General features: G+C 38.3%; 1 protein-coding gene across 1 annotated transcript in view; it reads left to right on the top strand.

Annotated features, from left to right (window-relative positions):
- The first annotated feature begins 434 nt into the window (after nucleotides 1–434).
- Nucleotides 435–19,354, top strand: part of LOC121731258 (cardioacceleratory peptide receptor-like) — a 30,897-nt gene continuing 11,977 nt past the window's right edge. The window contains exons 1-7 of the mRNA XM_042120621.1: nucleotides 435–525; nucleotides 8,915–9,050; nucleotides 9,579–9,682; nucleotides 11,425–11,518; nucleotides 11,704–11,799; nucleotides 13,488–13,670; nucleotides 17,978–18,073. Of these exons, the coding sequence (XP_041976555.1) occupies nucleotides 451–525; nucleotides 8,915–9,050; nucleotides 9,579–9,682; nucleotides 11,425–11,518; nucleotides 11,704–11,799; nucleotides 13,488–13,670; nucleotides 17,978–18,073 (784 nt within the window). The 5' untranslated portion in view covers nucleotides 435–450. The remainder of the gene's footprint in view (nucleotides 526–8,914; nucleotides 9,051–9,578; nucleotides 9,683–11,424; nucleotides 11,519–11,703; nucleotides 11,800–13,487; nucleotides 13,671–17,977; nucleotides 18,074–19,354) is intronic.

Raw genomic sequence — 19,354 nt, 5'->3', positions numbered from 1 at the left:
GTTAAGTTTCTTGCTGAATTGAATTTTTGGACGATAAAAATGTTTTTTTGTTTTTAATTGGTTGACTATTACAAATTTGGTGTAATAAAAAAATATATGTAAATAAATATATTTTTCTTTACTTCAAGCTATTGAAGGCAAAATAAACGATGTCAGAGTTATTATATTTTAATATCGACTACCTTGTATACCGATACACCAGAGCTGCAAGTGCGTTACCACTCTAAATCTTAACTATTTTATAATAGTATCCATTAAATGCATACGAGGCTGGTTTGGCTTGTAGCCAAAATCAGAACCAATGTTACTTTCACGCTCTCCCAAATCATTTAAGTTTTTTTTTTTGTATTTGGCCAATACAACATCATTTTTATTGGCAATTTCTTTGCATCCTTAACATCCTTGTAAGTATGAGTTTATTGTCCACAGATGACATCACAATGTGAAGCGATGGAGTGTAACTGCAGCTACGACAACACGAGCCACGCCAGCAATGAAAGCATCAATAAATTCTACTTTTACCAGGTAATATTGAATATCGACTGTATAAAATTCATTAGTTATCGTAGCCGTAAGCCGTAAGCCGTAAGCCGGCTCGATGCGAGCCTTCGAGCTGTCAGTTTTGCGGTAAACACAGTAATTATTACTCGAATAGAGTAACGCTATCAGAGTAGACAGAATGATAGAGTATGCCGTACGACAGTATATATTATGTCTATGGTATGCCGACTTAGAACTGAGGTTGAAATTTTTAAATTTGACGTATTATGACGAAAATCGTCGCTAGGGTTGTTAACTTATTACCTACGAATTTAAAAATATGACATATTCGATGGACGTGTTCCTCTTTGGTCGTATTGTTGTTTGTGTTTTGGCACATGCGATTAAAATTGTCAGAATCCAATTTTGAAATCTTTATTTTAAATATTTAAAAATAAATTATATCAGCCAGCGCGAGGCACATTCCGTTCATAATCCTAGTGAAACCCGACGAATTTGACAGATATTGAAACCTGTCCGTTTCTTTGCAGTCGAACTACTGGTCGTTATGTCTATTGTGACGCTATCGAGCAAAACCGCATGTGAGTGCTTAGCTTAGCATAACACAGATTTTAGAAGTAACAATATAAGCAAATTGTTGGTGGCGTTGCGCGTTGCCATGTCATGACATGATTTGGACATGCGTAATAAAAGGTTTTGTGGCGCATGCGCCAAAAATAGAGACAATTGACGGACCGGCGACAGGCGACAGCCACCAAGTACCGAGTACCGACTATAATATTATATGATATCAAACAAGGTGCAAAATGCAAGTGCATTGTTTGGGGCTCTTACGTTTCATAGATTCGGGTGTTTCCGTGATTACGACAATTAGCGAAGATTTTCTTGCGCATTATTAATTTGGGAGTACTGTACGTCAATTAGTCGGATTGTGCCAATTCAATATTAGTTGTGATCTGTCGGCTGGGTTTTTTTTTTTTTTATTATTATAAAATTGGGGCCGTCTATAGACTGTTCGTCCATATCCTTTTTTTGTTATTTTATTATTTAGATTTTTCGCACCAAGGATAATTGAAATAATATTATGAATTTTAATTAATTGTGGTCCATCACGCCATGGACACTTTTTTTTTTTTTTTTTTTTTTTTTTTTATTATATATATGTGTGTATATGTATATTTAATAGAATAGAGTATAATATGTTATACATATAATAAATAAATATATACATTTATTGTTTTATAAATTGCATAATAATAATATTAATGTTTTGAACGGTGAGGTCCCAGTCGGTGTGGCGGCCAGTAGATCCGACATTTTCCGATTTCCTTAGATTTTATGCTGCTCCACCCTTTGCCTTTAGATGTTGTGACATTGGCTTGGTGGAGAGGGGTCACTCAAGCTGGGTGGAGTTTCTAGGTTGTTAAAAAGACATCGTTCTGTGTCGAATCTACCCGCCATGTGGCTTAGGACTTTATCGTTCCTGTCTTTTATAGCCATTTTTATATTATAATCTCTTATGTGTTCGGTTGACACCTCCGTGGCTCTTTTTATGAAGCTTGCCACAGCGTCTCCATCAGTGTCAGTGTAATAGACACAGGTGTTAGTGTGCCGGGATATTGCTACAACTGCATGAGGAACGCTGTCATGGATTGCCAGCTTTCGGGACTTGGTCTGTATGATGATCACCGAGGGACTCGTTAATCCCTGAGCTTCATGGATTGTGAGGACGCGAGAGTCCGTTCCCGATCCATAGCCTGTATTAGTGAGGGCTGCTTTCTCCTCTTGTGTGTGGACAAGATACAGGGTATTTAGATTGGTTTTAGGTATTCTCGCTCCTGAATACTTCATTAGCTTTAGGGACCGCACTATTTCCTTCGATGAATAGATGTTATTATAGACCATGCTTAAGGCGTATGCCACATCCATAGGGCTCCTGTGTGTGCAAGACAACTCCTGGGTGATGCTGGTTACCAGGTTTGGACGAGTGTAATTAAGTTTAAAGAGGTTTTCACGCTCTATAAACGGGAGTTGGTTAATATCTCCAATGAGGATAACATCGTTGGCGCCTGTTAACTGATTCGCCATGACGATTGAGCCGAAATGGTTCATGAGGGCCTCGTCAACTATCAACCTTTTGTAGGTTTCCTTTGTCCCATTTACCAGCAAAGAGGCCATGGTACGAACTTTATCTTTAACTTTGTTGCCAGTTCGTAGCGATAGCCTTTGCTTTAGATCCTCGGCTGCTTCGATTGTCGTTGTTATTATAACGTCTGTTTCCTCATTGAAGTTATTAATGATCCAAGTTGTCTTCCCACATCCAGGAACCCCATTGACCCACGAGTAGTTGATAGGTTTCGCGAATATATCCCAGTCCATGCTGGATTCGGGGTCCCCAGATAGGACTTCTGCCATTTCTAGTATCCTGTCTTCCAGCATTATTCTGGTACATTCCGCTATTACCACTATTGGATCCTCAGATTTTGTGATAAATTTGAGAGTCCCCGTGCGTTTTGTCTCATCCTCGTCCAGAACCACGAATCCGCAGTCGGCACTTAACGCCGCCATATACTGCCCTGTCATCGCCCCGGCAATTATTGTGGAGGTGACATTGTCGTATATGGCAGCTTTTGCATCCTCGAGTCTCACTTCTAACAGCTTTTGATTTTTCCGCTGATAGGCCTGCATGATCTTATTGCAGGTCAAGAGCTTTATGGTCTTATTTGCTCTTATTATCGCCTGGAACTCGAGGAAGGCATTTATTATATGATCTTCGGGGCTCTGGGCCAGTCTGAGTTTTGGCGGGAGCACTTGCCCGAGATCGGCCCTATATCTTTTGTTTTTATTTGCCGGTGTTTGTGTAGATGGTTCCCTCAAAAAAGCCTCCATTGCTAAAGCCTGCCGATTTGTTTGTGACGAAGCCTTGATCCGAGAAAGGGTGTTTTTATCCTCGATCATTCTTTCACGATGAAGTACTTTTTTGATGGAGCCCACAAACGCTTTTAATTTGGCCGTTGAGTTTAGAGACTTCTTAATTTCATTTTTATTTCTCTCTTTCTCATCCTCTTTTTTGGTCTCCCGTGATGCTTGGAGTCGTTCACTTGCGGAGGATGAGTTCGCCTTATTGCTGGGTTGGGACGTTGCTGGCTGATCATCACGATTCTTTTTGAGGAAGCTTAGGTCATCCCCTCTGTTCTCGTAGACGATTATCTCATGATGTTCTGAGGCTTTTACTATTCCATAGTAATTTGCAGCCCTGCCTTTGTCCTGTCCCAGTGACATGGCGTCTACGCTGATTATGCGTGGGGTGATACTGTGTCTTATTCCCATTGCTCCCAACTCCTTCAAAGACGAACATGCCCGTTCAAAGGCTGTTTGCGCATCCCATTCGAATACTATTATCGTTTTGGTGTCTGATTTCAGTATTCTGCATGGTTGGCCAGCGAAGGTAGTTGTTGGGAGAGCTAAATATTTGCTCATTTTCATGTTCGTCTTTGATGTACTTCCGTTTAGGATTGCTGCTAGTCCCGGTGAGATGTTGACGTGGTTGGGAGTGCTAAGACGGCTGTATGTTATACCCAATGTTTCGGTTGGATTAGACATAAAGAGAGGGATCGGCCTTAGTTTAATTTTCGGTTCCCCGTTTTGTCCGCGGGCTAGTAATTGTTGGGTTTGCTCTAGGGTCGGCTGTGTTACAATTTCGGTTGAAACTGCCCGTTGTATTTCTGTGTGTGCCTGTGATTGTGTTGGCGCATGTATTTCTCCTGGCCTGTGGGTTGATGTGAAGTGTGTCTGTGTGGACGTTGGGGTTTGTGATCGTGTGCGTTGTGTTTGATTTCGTGTGTGTTGTGTTGATGTGTTTGTTATTACTCGCCTTGGTGTATAGTTTAATTTGTTGTGGCCTGTGTATAACGTTGAGCCATTTGCTGTGGCTGCACTGGAGACAACTTTCCTAATGAATACCATCAACGGTTCTCTGGTGGCTTTTTCCTCCATGATGGTAGGGAGGGTTGCCTGACTTAGCTCCATTTCCAGTTGTATTTCTAAGTCAGACCTGTTACTACCAAACCTTGGGCATTCAATGAGCAGGTGGAATATTGTCTCGTCCTTTACGGGGTCACAAATGCAGGAGGGGCTGTCTTTAAGGTGGAAACGATACAAGTATGCTGCGAATCCTCCATGACCGGTCATGGCTTGCACGTGTGTAGGCGTTATTGTAACGTGCCTTAGTATTTCCCACGCCTTTTTAACAGTGGGGAAAAAAACTTTTGTGACCGATCCGGTTGAGGAGGATTGGTATCTTTCCTGCCACTTAACTGTTGTCCCCTCCCTTATTTTTCTCCGTATATAGGACATTGGCACTCTGTTGTAATCTGAGGCCGTGTTTATGGTAAGTGCAGCCTTTTTTGCCAGTTCATCCGCTCTTTCGTTTCCTGGAGTACCCGCGTGCGCTTTTAGCCAGAATAGCCGCACTTTTCTGCCTTCCTCTGTTATAGCTCTTAGGTCTTTCTTCATTTCGATCGCAAGTGGGTGAGTCACCAAAGGATTTCTCAGCATGTTTAGTGACGATCTGGAGTCACTCATGATGTTAATTAAGCTTTCCTTTGATGTCCTTGCCAATTGGATCGCTCTATAGAGTGCATAGATCTCAGATTGGAAGACTGTATTGTGCGGTTCTAGGTGGAAAGTGGAGTGTCTGGTTTCCCGGCCGTTATTCCACCACGTTAGAGCAGCTCCGGTTTTCCCCTCTATTTTACTTCCATCCGTGTATATTTGGGGGCCGGTTATTTGGTGTTCCTCGGTGGGGCTTACGTCTTCCAGGCATTCGTACTCAGTTATGATGAGTTGCGATGGATGTGGGTTTTGAAGTGGTCCCACTTTAGCTTCCACTTTCCTGTTTGGTGGTAGGTATTCTTGTGAGTACCCTTTTTTTATTTTAAATAGGGTTGCCGCTTCCTGGATTCTCAGGTCTAGGGGCAGCAGGCCGGATAAGATTAGTGCCGAGGTCAGAGATACCGTACGGTACGACTTACAGATTTTTTGGGCGAAACCTCTTTGCAGTGCATTCAGTTGTTTTTTTATATACAACTTTTCTACCGCAGGGGCCCACGCACATGCTGCGTAAAGCACGATTGGTTCGACCACTGACACATATATGGTTCTGATTATCTCCTTGTTTAAACCCCAGTTTATCCTCGCTGCACACGCCAGCTGTTTGTATATGTCAGCTGCTTTCCTGCAGGTTTTGGATACGTGCGCAGCGAAGGTCATTTTGTTGTCTATAGTTAGGCCCAATAGCTTGATCGGCTGGGTTTCACATAACGGAACCAAATTACGTGGGCCCCCATCTGCCTTTGAATCAACTTCTCTGATAGTACCTACTCGTACAAGGGAGTGGGGAGTAGGGTCACATACAACTTACTTACCTAAGGATTTTGCTTTTCTCTATCCTACACTCATGTTTGTAATGTAGCTCTTTAATCAATTTATTTTTGGCCAATAATAATTTACAGCTCACTTGACATCTTAACAACTATTACCAATTATATCACCATAAAAGCGTGTCTGTCGGTTTGTCAGTTTTTTATTCTCATTTAAATACTTATTCGATAAAACACGAACAATATGACATTTTCTAAAAATGATTCCTAGCTAGATCGATTTATCGCCCCCGAAACCCCCTATCTATATATTAATACGTGATAGAAAAACTTTGTAACCCTTTTTACGAAAAATGGGGAGACGTAGGTGAATGAAATTTTGCACGGTTATAGTTTATATGGTGAAGGAGTGTATCGAGCTAAATTATTTTGAAATTATGCTTTTATCATATTTTTTTTAACAAATAAAACGTTACACACACTACGACACTACTACTAGGAAAAATGTCAGATTTTTGAGTGACAAGCCTATACATACAAATTATACTCTTTTATTTATGGTTAAAGTCTGTTGACAACAAGTTGACAAATTGAAAATGGATTATTGTTTTTTTTTTTTATTTAATTTTACATACTATTAGACAATGCTTAAACGGCTAGTCTGAGATCAGCTGAGTCCTAAAGACAAGAATAATTGAAAAAAACTATGATGAAGTCAATATTTTTTACAAAATATTGGTACCAGTCCGAATTTCGACCATTGGGCGATCTCTAGTATACTAAATTTCATGAAAATCGTTGGAGCCGATTTCGAGATTCCAATTATATAATATATTATGTATACAAGAATTGCTCGTTTAAAGATATAAGATTAAACAGTAAAGTTAAGTTATATACATCACAGACATCCTATTAACTGTACTGACACTTCTAATATCGTCTCTAATTTATATCTTTAATAATCCGTCCATAATTTTAACCCTTTAGACCTAGGACCCCTATATATTATAGTTAATTGCATTTTCAATTTTCCATATTAGCACAATTACGAAGGTTACAAAATAACCCTTTCCTTTGAATTAATTCAGAGTGAAACAGGTTGAAATATCGGTCTAGACATTGTAGTGCTCAACTGTGTTCTAGACTAGTTCTTGTCTAATCCGTGTAATCGGTGTCAGGTAGACTTTTAGCTTGATGAATAAAACTACAGAGTGCTTTGTTAGGTTCAATTGAGACCGCAACGCGCGTTTCTAAAAGAGTTCGAACCTTTTCGTATGGAGCGTGGCATACCTAATATCCTAAGATCCGACCGTAAAATTCGTTTATGGCACAGGAATCGTACATTTTTCCGGGATAAAAAATATCCTATTTCCTTTCCCGTCACTTAAAGTATCTGCATACAAAACTTCAAAATCGGTTCCACAGTTTAAGCGTGAAGAGGTAACAGAGAGACACACTTTCGTGTTTTTAATGTTAGTATGGATTCTAAAGTTACCTCTTTTATTACTCGTGTAAAGTACCCCGCAAACGATCAAATTTGTTTGACAAACATGTTTGATGTAATTTACATTTTCATCGCGCAGACGAACAAACGTGCATCAAACAAGTTTGTCAAACAATTAGCTAGAATCGGTATGAGATCATGACATCTTGTGTGACAAATACAGCGGAACACGTTCAAACACGTTTGTCAAACGCTACGCAAATCCAAATTTTCTTCAAACAGGTCAAACACGTAGTTTGTTTGACAAACGCTTCAAACAAAGCTGTACACTATCAAACTGTTTGACAAACACGTAAAATTTGACAAACAATTTGATCATTTGCGGGCTACTTAAAATGCACAGCATCGCTTTGTCGATTGCGTTGCGAACTGATTGATTTTACGAAGGTTAAAATAATTATATGTGGTTTTATAATGACGCATCTGCCAGCGGTTGGGTTGGTTGGTATTTCAGCCGCGCTTTTTTCATTGTGACTGCACGAGGTGGAAAACTGCGTGGCACTGAACTCGTTTTATAGTTTCGAGCGGGTCATCCGCGTGCTTGCGAGCCGCGCTTACCACCCGCGCGGACGGAACGCGTCACTGTAAAACCAGCCTATTCTTCCTTTTTTATTCGCAGTAGTCGAGTAAATACGATTGCCAACAAATTTTTAAATTATATACAAACATACAAAGCGATAAACTCATAGTTAGAATCCTGATACTAAATCATATTAGATTACAAAAGTTTTATAGAGCATGCAAACTTGGAGTTGGTCGACTTTTAACCCACTTTTTATTATCCAATGGACGTAAAATCTAGGACGCATGGTATCATACTGTGGTCGCGACTGCAATACCAAATCTTAGCTTTCTATCAACACTTAAATTAAAAAGATATTGTTTGTTTTAGTTGAGAAGGTTTCATAAAGGCTAGTATGGAGGGTCCATTATAAAGGTCATTAAGGTTTTGGGATAAAATGGGTTTTATATAGGCATATTATATGACTTATTCCAATATATAAAAAGTCTTATATTGCACTCTTTGTCTTTGTCTTTCTTTTTAACTGACTTCCAAAAAGGAGCAGGTTATAATATGTTCGGCTGTAGATATTTTTTTGTTTTATAAGTACCTAATACCTATACTAGATATCGCCCGCAACTCCGTTGCCCCAAATTTTGTTTATCGTGTGGGAACCGTACATTTTTCCGGGATAAAAAGTATGTTGTGTCCTTTCCTGGAACACAAAGTATCTCCATACCAAATTCCAGCAAAATCGGTTCAGCCGTTTAGGCGTGAAAAGGTAACAGACAGACGGATTATAAGTATGGATAATATGGACATTATCGTGCCGTGCAATGTTAAAGCGCTCTTAGAGCCTGTTTCATCACTTCCTGATAAGTGACGAATAGGCTATCCACCTATTAACTTGACAGATCAAGTATGGAGAATCTGTCAAAAAAGTTGTGAATAGCCTATTCGGAACTGTATCAGAAAGTGGTAAAACAGGCCCTAAAGCAGTATAAAATAATAAAGTGTTCGTTTCAGAGCGCCCAGCTAGCGATCCTGTGGGTGTTGCTAGTGACGATAATAGTGGGGAACGCGACCGTCGTGCTGGCGCTGTTCCTCAGCAGGTCGAGGAAGAGCAGGATGAACTTCTTCATCATGCAACTAGCTATAGCAGGTACGTTTTTTTATGAAAAAGGGGGCAAACGAGCAAATGGGTCACCTGATGGAAAGCAACTATCGTCGCCCATGGACAAAGTTTTTAAACTGCTTCCTTACTCTTGACACAAGCGTGAATCGAATCAAGTAGATCTCAGTAGTTGTTTGTACTCCCACCATCTTCACTAACGCATGATTGTGTGGTGACTCGTAAATCTAAATAGAATTATTAGAATCGTGATACCTCGCCTCTCTTTGGACAATGCAAGTCTGTAATTTATACGTCAATGAGGGTTTGAAGCTCCTACAATATGTCAGCTCTCATCAAGTGGAGCTCTGTATCAGTTATATTGTGATTGATACGGAGATCTATTTGATGAAACTAGATTTGCTGAACCACTAAGCCTGGAGGCTTAGTGGTTTAGCAAATTTTAGTTTAGCAAAAGCAAACAAAAAAGGCTTTTGGAGTCTGCCCTCTAGTGGAAAATGCAATATTGAAAATTCTTGTAAATTATTTTGCCGACTATTTAAAGATATTTTGTTTCAGATTTATGGGTGGGACTAATAAGCGTCCTACCGGACTTAATACAGCGGATCACGATCTCGTGGTTCGGTGGGACGATCATGTGTAAAGTAGTTAAATATTTACAGGTGGGTACTAAAATATCAACGGTATCCACAAAAGTTCACCAAACAGTAGAGACTAGAGACCTCGTTCTATATTTTTTTTATTAAAGCCGGTGTCAAGTTGATTTTTTCGTGTTCTATAATATAGACAAAGCCGTAAAATGTACCTAGCTTTGCATTTAATACACCTTTATTATGAAAATCTATGGCACATTTTACGTTTATGTTGTATGCATGATGACATTAGTGATAGAAGCAGGTAAGTAACAGTTGAAATATTGCCGTTTTTTGCATAAATATAGATTTTAAGACCGCAAAATTGTTAACAAAAAACTGTGTATTTTATGTGAGGCTAGATAAGTTACAATGTTTGTTAAAATTATAAGGGAAAGAATTAGTCATTGTCCTTATGCTATAAAATGTTACTTTTCTGGTTCTTCCACTCACGTCTTTACATATTTTGGGTCCTGAAAAGGAAGGGAAAAATAATAAGAAAAAAATACCGTAACGGCTAATACCCTGAATCTAAATTCATATTAAAACAACATGGTAATTTACCAAGTCTTCTAGTAAGGTGTAGAACTTTAAGTAGATACTAAATAGCAGGAGGATGAAACTTGAACATTCAGGCGCTAATAAATTAAGGTTGTAGGTAACTTCCTGTAATTAATGAATCTACAGTGACCGCGAAAATGCTGTTTGCTCTTACTCTTATTTGACTTTATTTATCTATACTAATAGATGAGCTTCGTATCTTTACACTTTCTTGATAACAAGGACATTATTTAATAGTTGTATTTTCAACTACTTTTATTGTTTTACTTGTTTTAAGTGAAAACATTTAAGAGTAATAATTTTAATCAAACTTTATCTCAACTCATTCTTTCGAATAATTTATTTTATATGCAACAAGAGACTCGCCCCGGCTTCGCACGGGTATAAAATATATTATAGCCTATGTCACTCACAGAAGAAATGATTAAAATCGATTCAGTAGTTTTTAATAATATTCATTACTACCCGTGGCACGCATTGTTCGGTACCACCGCAAAAGCTAGGTCCCGCAATTTTAAAATCTGTAATATCTTCGAAAATATTCATTTAAATCATGTGCTGTAAAGAGCCATATAGATCTGTATTAAATAAAAAATGTAAGTATTTAAAGTATTTAATTGAAAAAGGATTATTGCCGTATTGGTAAAAATCGCTTAGAAAATTAGCCATTATTTGCAGTTAAAAGTAAATGACAAAAAATGTTATTGTGGGATATCCATAAGAGATAGACATATACCATCGTGGAGTTTTCTGTAGATCTTTTCATAGTGTACAATACTTAGTACATTATTTTGATAAATCTCGTAGGGTTCAGCCGGCGTTTGCAATGTAAGCGGAAAAAAATGTAATTATTTACGACATCACATTAGAAACCCCAAAATTAACAGTATTCTCCACAATTTAATGAATGTTATTATACTTATAAACCTTCCTCTTTAATTACTCTATCTATTAAAGAAAACCTCATCAAAATCCGTTGCGCAGTTTTAAAGATTTAAGGGAACAAAGGCACATGAGGGCAAAAAGCGACTTTGTTTCATAATGATATAATTAATATACAATGTATGATATATTATGTAGTGATAGCTTTAGTTCTCATTTTATTTTATTTATCAACTGAAATATTATCGCGGTCTGGTTGGATTCAAAAACTAGTTGTTTATTGAATACTGTTTTATCCGTTTTAAAATAACAACACTTTTTTGTTTCAGGGTGTAGTTACATATTCTTCTACGTACGTTCTAGTAGCATTAAGTGTAGATAGGTGCGACGCGATATCACATCCCATGAACTTCAGCGGGAGCTGTGAGTATGTTTTTGACTTATAAACGAGTATAAAGCCACCTGATAGAAAGAGATTACCACCGTATATCATGAAAACTAAAAGAGCCATTGCATTGGACTATAATTGGAGGTTGCCATTGCATTGGACTATAATTGGAGATGGTTAAAGACTAGAAACTTTTCGCTTTACCATAGATCTGTTTCAGGGCATCGCGCCAGGGTACTTGTTGTGAGCGCTTGGATCATTAGTTTTTTATTCTGCGTGCCCATGTTGTTTCTGTTCGATGAAGCCAATATACAAGGTGAGTACTATACATACTTTAAACAAAATAATATATTATAATAATACCTAGTAGCAAAGGGGTATCAAGATTTTTTGTATGGAGCCTGGCCGACCTACTTTCCGCCATTGTGTTTTTCCGCGTTCAAGGTATTTTTTTTTCAAAATTGATAGCTAACATCAATACAAGCAAAAAATAATCTTGAACAAAAGCGCGTAAGGTGTCACATTTCGAAGATTTGAGCTGCCAAAATTGCAATATCTTTATTCCTAGAACTTTGGCAGCTCATATCTTCGAAAGGTTACGCTTTACGCGGTTTTGTCCAAGATTATTTTTTGTTTGTATTGATGTTAGCTATCCATTTTTGAAAAAAATATTCGTGAACGCGAAAAAACACAATAGCGGTACGGTAGGTCGGCCAAAATCTTCGTACGCCTTTCCTAAAAAAATGAAAAAGAGAAAAAAAAAAGATTTTTAGATAATGAGTAGAGATATTGTGCCGATCGTGGCTTTGGCCGACTAGCCGACTAGCCGATTAGTCAGTTGCAAAAAAGCCGACTAATCAGCCGACTAGTCGGCCAAGCTGATCACGGTTTCGATTGTCTTCGTAACACTTCGTTTACTGATGATTCGCTGGTAAGTCCACGCCGCCTGCAAAGTCGGCACATCTAAAATAATGAGTTAGTACCTGGATGACCGAGCTTTGCTCGGTATACCACGAAGTCTTCGTGTTACTTAATAACGCCATCTGCTGGTCGTTAAAACAATTATTTGCTCACAAAATAGTCTTATTATTCGCCAATAGATGTCAGGAAAAGGAAAGGAGTCATATTTTTCAGTGTATCGATTATCGATAAAATACGAACAAAAAGACATTTTCTGAAAATGATTCCTAGCTAGATCGATTTATCGCCCCCGAAACCCCCTATATACAAAATTTCATGAAAATCGTTGGAGCCGATTCCGAGATTCCAATTATATATATATATATATATATATATATATATATATATATATATATATATATATATATACAAGAATTGCTCGTTTAAAGATATAGGATTTCTAAGAATGACGAGTAAGCTTAATTGTCAAAATCCACAGTTTTCAAAGTCCCTCAATATACAGGGGTCTTTACAATATACTTCTGCTATTTCTACCGCAAATAAAACGCTTACAACATATTGTTCAGACGGGAAATAAATATGTCCAATTTGTAACAACAAAGTATTCAAGTGACTTCAGGTATCGTCTGGAGTCTGAAAGTTCTAGCTCACTGGAACAAGATACATAACACCTGTTTTTACCTAGACTTTCTTGGATGTTTTGCTACCTAAACTTGCTTGTTTACTTAGTGTTACATTTATAAAAATGTCGTGGAGGAAATATAATCTTACTTTATATAATATTATTGGTTGAAATTTGACATAATCTTTTTGCAATATATTACTTATAAACAAAATTTCAGCTACATTAAACTCGATTAAGTTTAAATAAGTTTAAAATCATCATTGTGGAGGTAAATTAGTTATTTTTACTTATCATATTATAATATTCCCATTTTGTCCTCAACATACACGTGGATAATCTAAAATTTCAAACATAAAATGAATTTTAAAACCACCAAACATGGTTAATAATTTGCTTAAGAATATTTTTTTACCTATAACTATAACCAACTTAACAAAATTTCTGGACTATTCCACCAGGTACACTCCAATGCTGGTCTAGCCTGAACCAGGTCCAGTGGCAGGTGTGGATGACCAGCGTATTCCTGTCACTATTCGTGACCCCTGCAATCATCATATCCACGTGCTACGGCGTCATCGTGGTGACCATACGACAGAAGAGCAGAAGAGTCTTGAGCAAGAGGGCGGCTGCTGCTCACCAGTGTAAGTCGATAGTGTGAGGAGAAAATTCGTAATAATAATATATTATGTCTGTCACTATCCATAATTATATTATTAAAGCTGGGCACACTTTGTCAGCAACGTACGCGTCGTACGCGTATGTACGCACGAATAGTGCACGAAATGCGGCGCGTATGACGGGTAAAGGAGTGAGTCATTGAGACGGGCCGTGCCGGGGCTCAGCGTGCCGGGGCTCATCGCAAAAATCCGCCTCCATACAAATTGTATTGATTTTTGATCGCACACTGTGGCGGGGCGCAGCGGAGCGGACAGCGACAAACCCGTTGCGCCCCGGCAACAGTGTGACCACACTTCACATAGATTTCCACTTTTTGGTAGATTTGAGGTTAAATGAATGACGATTTAGTAGTCCAAAATTTTTTGTAAATTTTAATAGAAGATAGATATTATATAACAAATTATTATTATTATTGGCCCACTGTGTCCCACTGCTGGGCAAAGGCCTCCCCTCTTTTCTTCCACAATTCGCGATCTTGTGCTGTTACTGGCCACTCTTTGTCGAACGCATCCAGTTCGTCACGCCACCTTTTTTTGGGTCGGCCTCTATTACGCCGACCGACCGGTCGGCGTAATAGAGGCCGGTAGCCACTCCGAAACTAGATGCGCCCACCAATCCGGGTGCATACGGGAGACGTGCCCTGCCCAGCTCCACTTTAGACTAGCTGCCTTCCTGCCTATATAACAAATAGTATAAAAAAAATTTAATGCATAATGAAGACAGTACATACAAACATTTTAGTTTTATTTTAATTTCAACCACGTAGAATACATTGATTAATAAAGGTAGATTTTCGGTAGAAGCTAAAACACGGTCTAGTACATTTAAGTAGAATATAGCAACGTTTTTGATATATCGAGTCACGAGTGATTTAAGAGATTTTAAGTACTTTGGATAGCTCCAGTGTGACCAACACTGGAGCTATCCAAATACTCAAAATCCGTCAATGCGATGCGGCCCGGCCCGGCAATAGTGTGCTATAGCGCATTTTGCGCTGCGCTGAGCCCCGATCCGCCCCGGTAAGCCCCGGCACGCGCCGACAAACTGTGCGCGTATCTTAACTGTGCGAGGTTAAATTATTGCAACAACAACGAACTAAAACCCTAAAAATCGGCGCGTTCCGCGCGTGCGGCGCGTAGGTTGATGACAAGTGTGCGATTACCCGATTACATTATGCTAATGTGGGTTAGTCTGTATCTAGCTGCTGATCATATACTAGACTAGTTGTCCAACGATTTTGAGGAAAGTAAATAACGAGAAAACGATTCATCGCGCGGTAAACAAATTTCTGCAAAACCAAAGGGGTGACACATCATTTAAGTCATAGCCCATTTAAGAGGAAAATGGTTTTTATTTTGACTTAAAAGTCTAGAGGCTTAATACCTTACAATCTTTATTCGGCACATTTAAGTCCCTCTTCAAGTTTAAAATTGAAATCAGTCATTGTGAATAACAAGTTCTCTCTCCCTAACTTTTTTACGAAAACAAAGCATTTTGAATCACGACTTACCCAGCTTCACTCAACTTCCTAACATTCAACTCTACCTAATTTATGTTCACACGCGATATTGACACGACACGTCGTCAGATTCTCAACTCCCGTGACGGTTCGTTACGCGAGAGACAAATTAAATTACAACCGAGGGTGCGAGTTAAATCTCTTTATAGCTTTTAATTTGTCTTCGAGCGGGGTAATTAAAAAAATTTAGCATTTTGTTTCACAGATTTTTGCGCGTTTGGTGTTTTTGAGATTTTATTGTTGCTAAAAACATGCATCGAGCTTTATAGTGCGAGAACCGTGCATTTTTCGGGATAAGCACAGTCCTATATCTCTCTCTGTATTCAAACAATCTCCATATCTCATAAAAATTGAGTAAACGGTATTGAGTGCAAAGAGGTAACAGACAATAACCGGAAGCTTTACAGAGCAAGCTCCTGTCGAGTGTCAAAGGGATTTAAATTTAAAACATTGCAACTCACTACGGGGCCATTTTTAAAAAGAAGAAGAAAAAGAACATGCAATTGTCTGTGTAAGACTGGGTTGCACCAGAGGCGTGGGTGAAGTTAAAGTTAAAGTTATGGTTATAGTTAAGTAAATTTTACTTTAACTTTATCCTTAACTTTGCCCGGAGAAATAGACAGATGACAGCTGATCCAACAAGGTTATACATGCGCGTGGGCGGGGGCGCTGCTGGTAAAGGATAACTGTCAAAAATGGCGGTTTTTGTATGATGACTGCGTTAGTTCCTTTTTTCGCCACATGCATTTAAAACCTTGCCGAGCTCTATGGTTATAGTTAAATATGGCGTCTTGATGGCGTCCATTTTTAACTTTACCCAAAGATTTGACATTTTGCACTGTAGTCAAAGTTAAAGTTAAAGTTACAGTAAAAGTTTAAGTCAGTTGGTGCAATCCAGTCTAAGTGTAATCTGTATACATATAAGTACATTATTTATGTAATTTATCTACATTAGTAATTTACGTCCTTAACAGGTAAACAATAAACATTTCACATCAAAGTTTGTCCTTTCCGGAAGTAATTTAATTCGAATATTTTGTTGGCATGTTGCCCACTTCAGTTTGTTTAACAATTTTAGGGTCACGAATCGTCGAGTTTTGATTAAAAATTGTCACAGCACTTGACCTCGGCTATAACTCAAGGAACGGAAATTCTCCAAGACTCTTGAGATGTAATAGCCCCGAGAATCTAGATAAATTGACTTTTTGCCTAAATACAAGAAGAAGTTAACGTAAAAATTCAGGGTAATAGTCTGAGGTTTTTAACTTAGTGCATTTACATAATACGGGGCTGTCGCGACAGATTTTATCTTACTTGCATTAACATGTTCTGTGCTAAAAACTCCTTGTTGGCTAAAAGTAAGCTTAAACTTCTCCCCTGGTATGTTCTGTAAATGTTTTGAGTAAATTAAAAGTACCATCGAAGAAATTGATTCATAAGGAGTTGACGGATCTGCGTCATTTGGTCGGATAATATCAATAGTAAGTTGTGGTCATAAAGTTAATATACCTAGCGGAATAGAAAAACAAAGGCCTGAGCAGCGTAGCTAGCACGGGGTTTCCCAGTCGATTCTTCGGAAGAAAGTAATGGCAGTTTCTTTCCCATGTCTACATATCTTATTCCCGAGCATGGCACCACCCATCGACTTGAGTTTCAGTGGACAAAGACAAGAAACTCTTTCCATAGCAACCATTAAAGCAACGGCAATTATTATTTTTTGACATTTAGTTTCTTGGTTCTTTTTTTTTAATTATGGCACCTCGGCTATAAAACCATGGCCAGTGTCGAGTAAATGGCGGCAAATTCAAAAAATCGACGTGTAGCAACCTTGTCTATAGCCAGAATTATAGTTTTGATCTACGAAATACGAATAATAAAAACTAAGGAACTTTATTATTCGTAGTTTGTAGATCAAAACTATAATTCCGGCTATAGACAGGGTTGCTATACATCGATTTTTTGAATTTGCCGCCATTTACTCGACACTGGCCATGGTTTTATAGCCAAGTGCCATAATAAAAATAAAAACAGAATCAAGAAACTAAATGTCAAAAGCGGATCGTCATGCTTGACTTATAGATTTTCAAAAGCGAAAGATATCGAGATAGGAAAGAAACTTTTACTCCAATGTTTTTCCGGTAAAACTGTCAAAATTTAGTTTCTTTCGTTTGTCTACGTGCTTGTGCTAGCTATGCAGGAGAGATGTCACTATCAGTAACACTGCGAGGTAAAAAGAGACGTGTGATACATGACCGCAGCACTCTTTTTTTGAAGTCCAGTCGGAACGTGCCGCACGTTGACAATTTAATCTCATAGAAATCATGTTCAATCATGCTTGTGTAAGGGTACACATAATATTTTTACACACAGATGAAACCAATTTTGGTTTCGTTTGACAGCTCGAGATTGTTGCTCTATTCCGCTAGGTATATTAACTTTATGGTCGTGATATGTCGGCTGAGTTTGACATAACTCGACCAAACTACCGCGATCTGCCTATGAATCAACTTCTCTGATAGTACATTTTTAATATACCTACCTAGATGATTCATCAAAATTAAGAAACTATGACACGGCATTTACTAAGCTCAGTAGTATATTAAGCACTACGCTAGTATAATAATATATAAGTAATGAATCAGATATACCTATCACGGCCAAAACTAGCTATACGTTTGATTTCGGTTATAAAACTACTTTTTAACCGACTTCCAAAAAGGAGGAGGTTATAATATGTTCAGTTTTTTATAGATGGTGACGATATGGACAGCCGGCGGGAGAGCGCGCGGGGAATCATCCCAAAAGCCAAGATCAAGACTGTCAAAATGACGTTTGTCATTGTTTTTGGTAAGTACAGAATTGCCCACCATGCGTTTAATGTTACAAACCTACATAGTACACATATTTGCTAATATTGTATTTAAGACGTTTGTTCCACGCGAAAATATACCATCCTAATCACCTTGATGAGTGGCGGTCTTCCACCATGGGTTTTTCGCGTAACTTTTTGCCGCGCACTGCAAAACTCTGGAATGAACTGTCACCAGCAGTATTTCCGGACCAATACGACCTGAAAACCTTAAAGAGAGCGTATTCCCTCCGGCAAAGCACCTGCAGCTCTTCTGATGTTGCGAGGTAGTTGCTTTCAAATAGGTGACCCGTTTGCTCGTTTGCCCCCTAATTTTATAAAAACAAAATATGTATGTTGTAGTGACCTCTCGATATACTAAACCAATTTTCATAATTATTTTAATAACAGAAGTTACGTCACTATGTGAATGTTATAATTAAGCTAAAATGATCTTAAAACTATGAAAAAAGGCTTTTTAAAACCGGGGGTTACTAAGATATCAAATATTGTATACCAGGAATACTATTTTACGCGGGCGGTGTGCAAAAGCTAGTTATATATACGTATTAATTGCTCATATTGTTATAATGTTTTATTAAATAAATATTTCGATTTGCAAGAACTAGACTACTTCACATTAAATGTCTTAATTTGCTTCGTCTTTTAAGTGAGGTCTTAAATTTTGTTAAAAAAAAAAATGTATCTACTCGCGTACATAATAACATTTTATAAGGGATTCATTAGGCCCAGCTTCTTGTACTCTAGACCCTAGGGCAAATTAAATATAATATTAATCCTGAGAGTATTTTAAAGAATCCTAATTTGAAGTCTTCGTTGGTATAATTTTAGTAATTCTTCTTGCAGAGTCTAGATAAAAGTTAGCCCTGGGTTAAAATAATGTCGTCTCTCTTTTAATTTATATTTTTTTATGTAATAACACATAATAATTATGTGTGTTATGCCTACCGGCCCTAATCAGAGAGTTAACTCAATGTTAAAATAACGTGCACGTTATTCGAAAAAAATAACGTTTTTCGAACAAAAAACCAAAGAAACAACACTTATTACATTTTAAATAATTTTAAACCACTCAGGCTTAAGTAGGCCTAAAGGAGTGAGCACACTGAGACGGGCCGTGCCGGGGCGCATCGCAAAAATCCGCTTCCACACAAATTGTATGGAAGCGGATGCGCGTATCGCACACTGTGCCGGGGCGCATTGGCGCGGATTTTTGCTCGGCGGATTTCCGTCAATGCGACACGGCCCGACAAGACCCG

Source organism: Aricia agestis, chromosome 10, assembly GCF_905147365.1.
Source record: "Aricia agestis chromosome 10, ilAriAges1.1, whole genome shotgun sequence".
Taxonomy (NCBI): Eukaryota; Metazoa; Arthropoda; class Insecta; order Lepidoptera; family Lycaenidae; genus Aricia; species Aricia agestis.
Note: the sequence above shows the minus strand (reverse complement) of the source record. Positions and strands in the feature narration are given on the sequence as shown.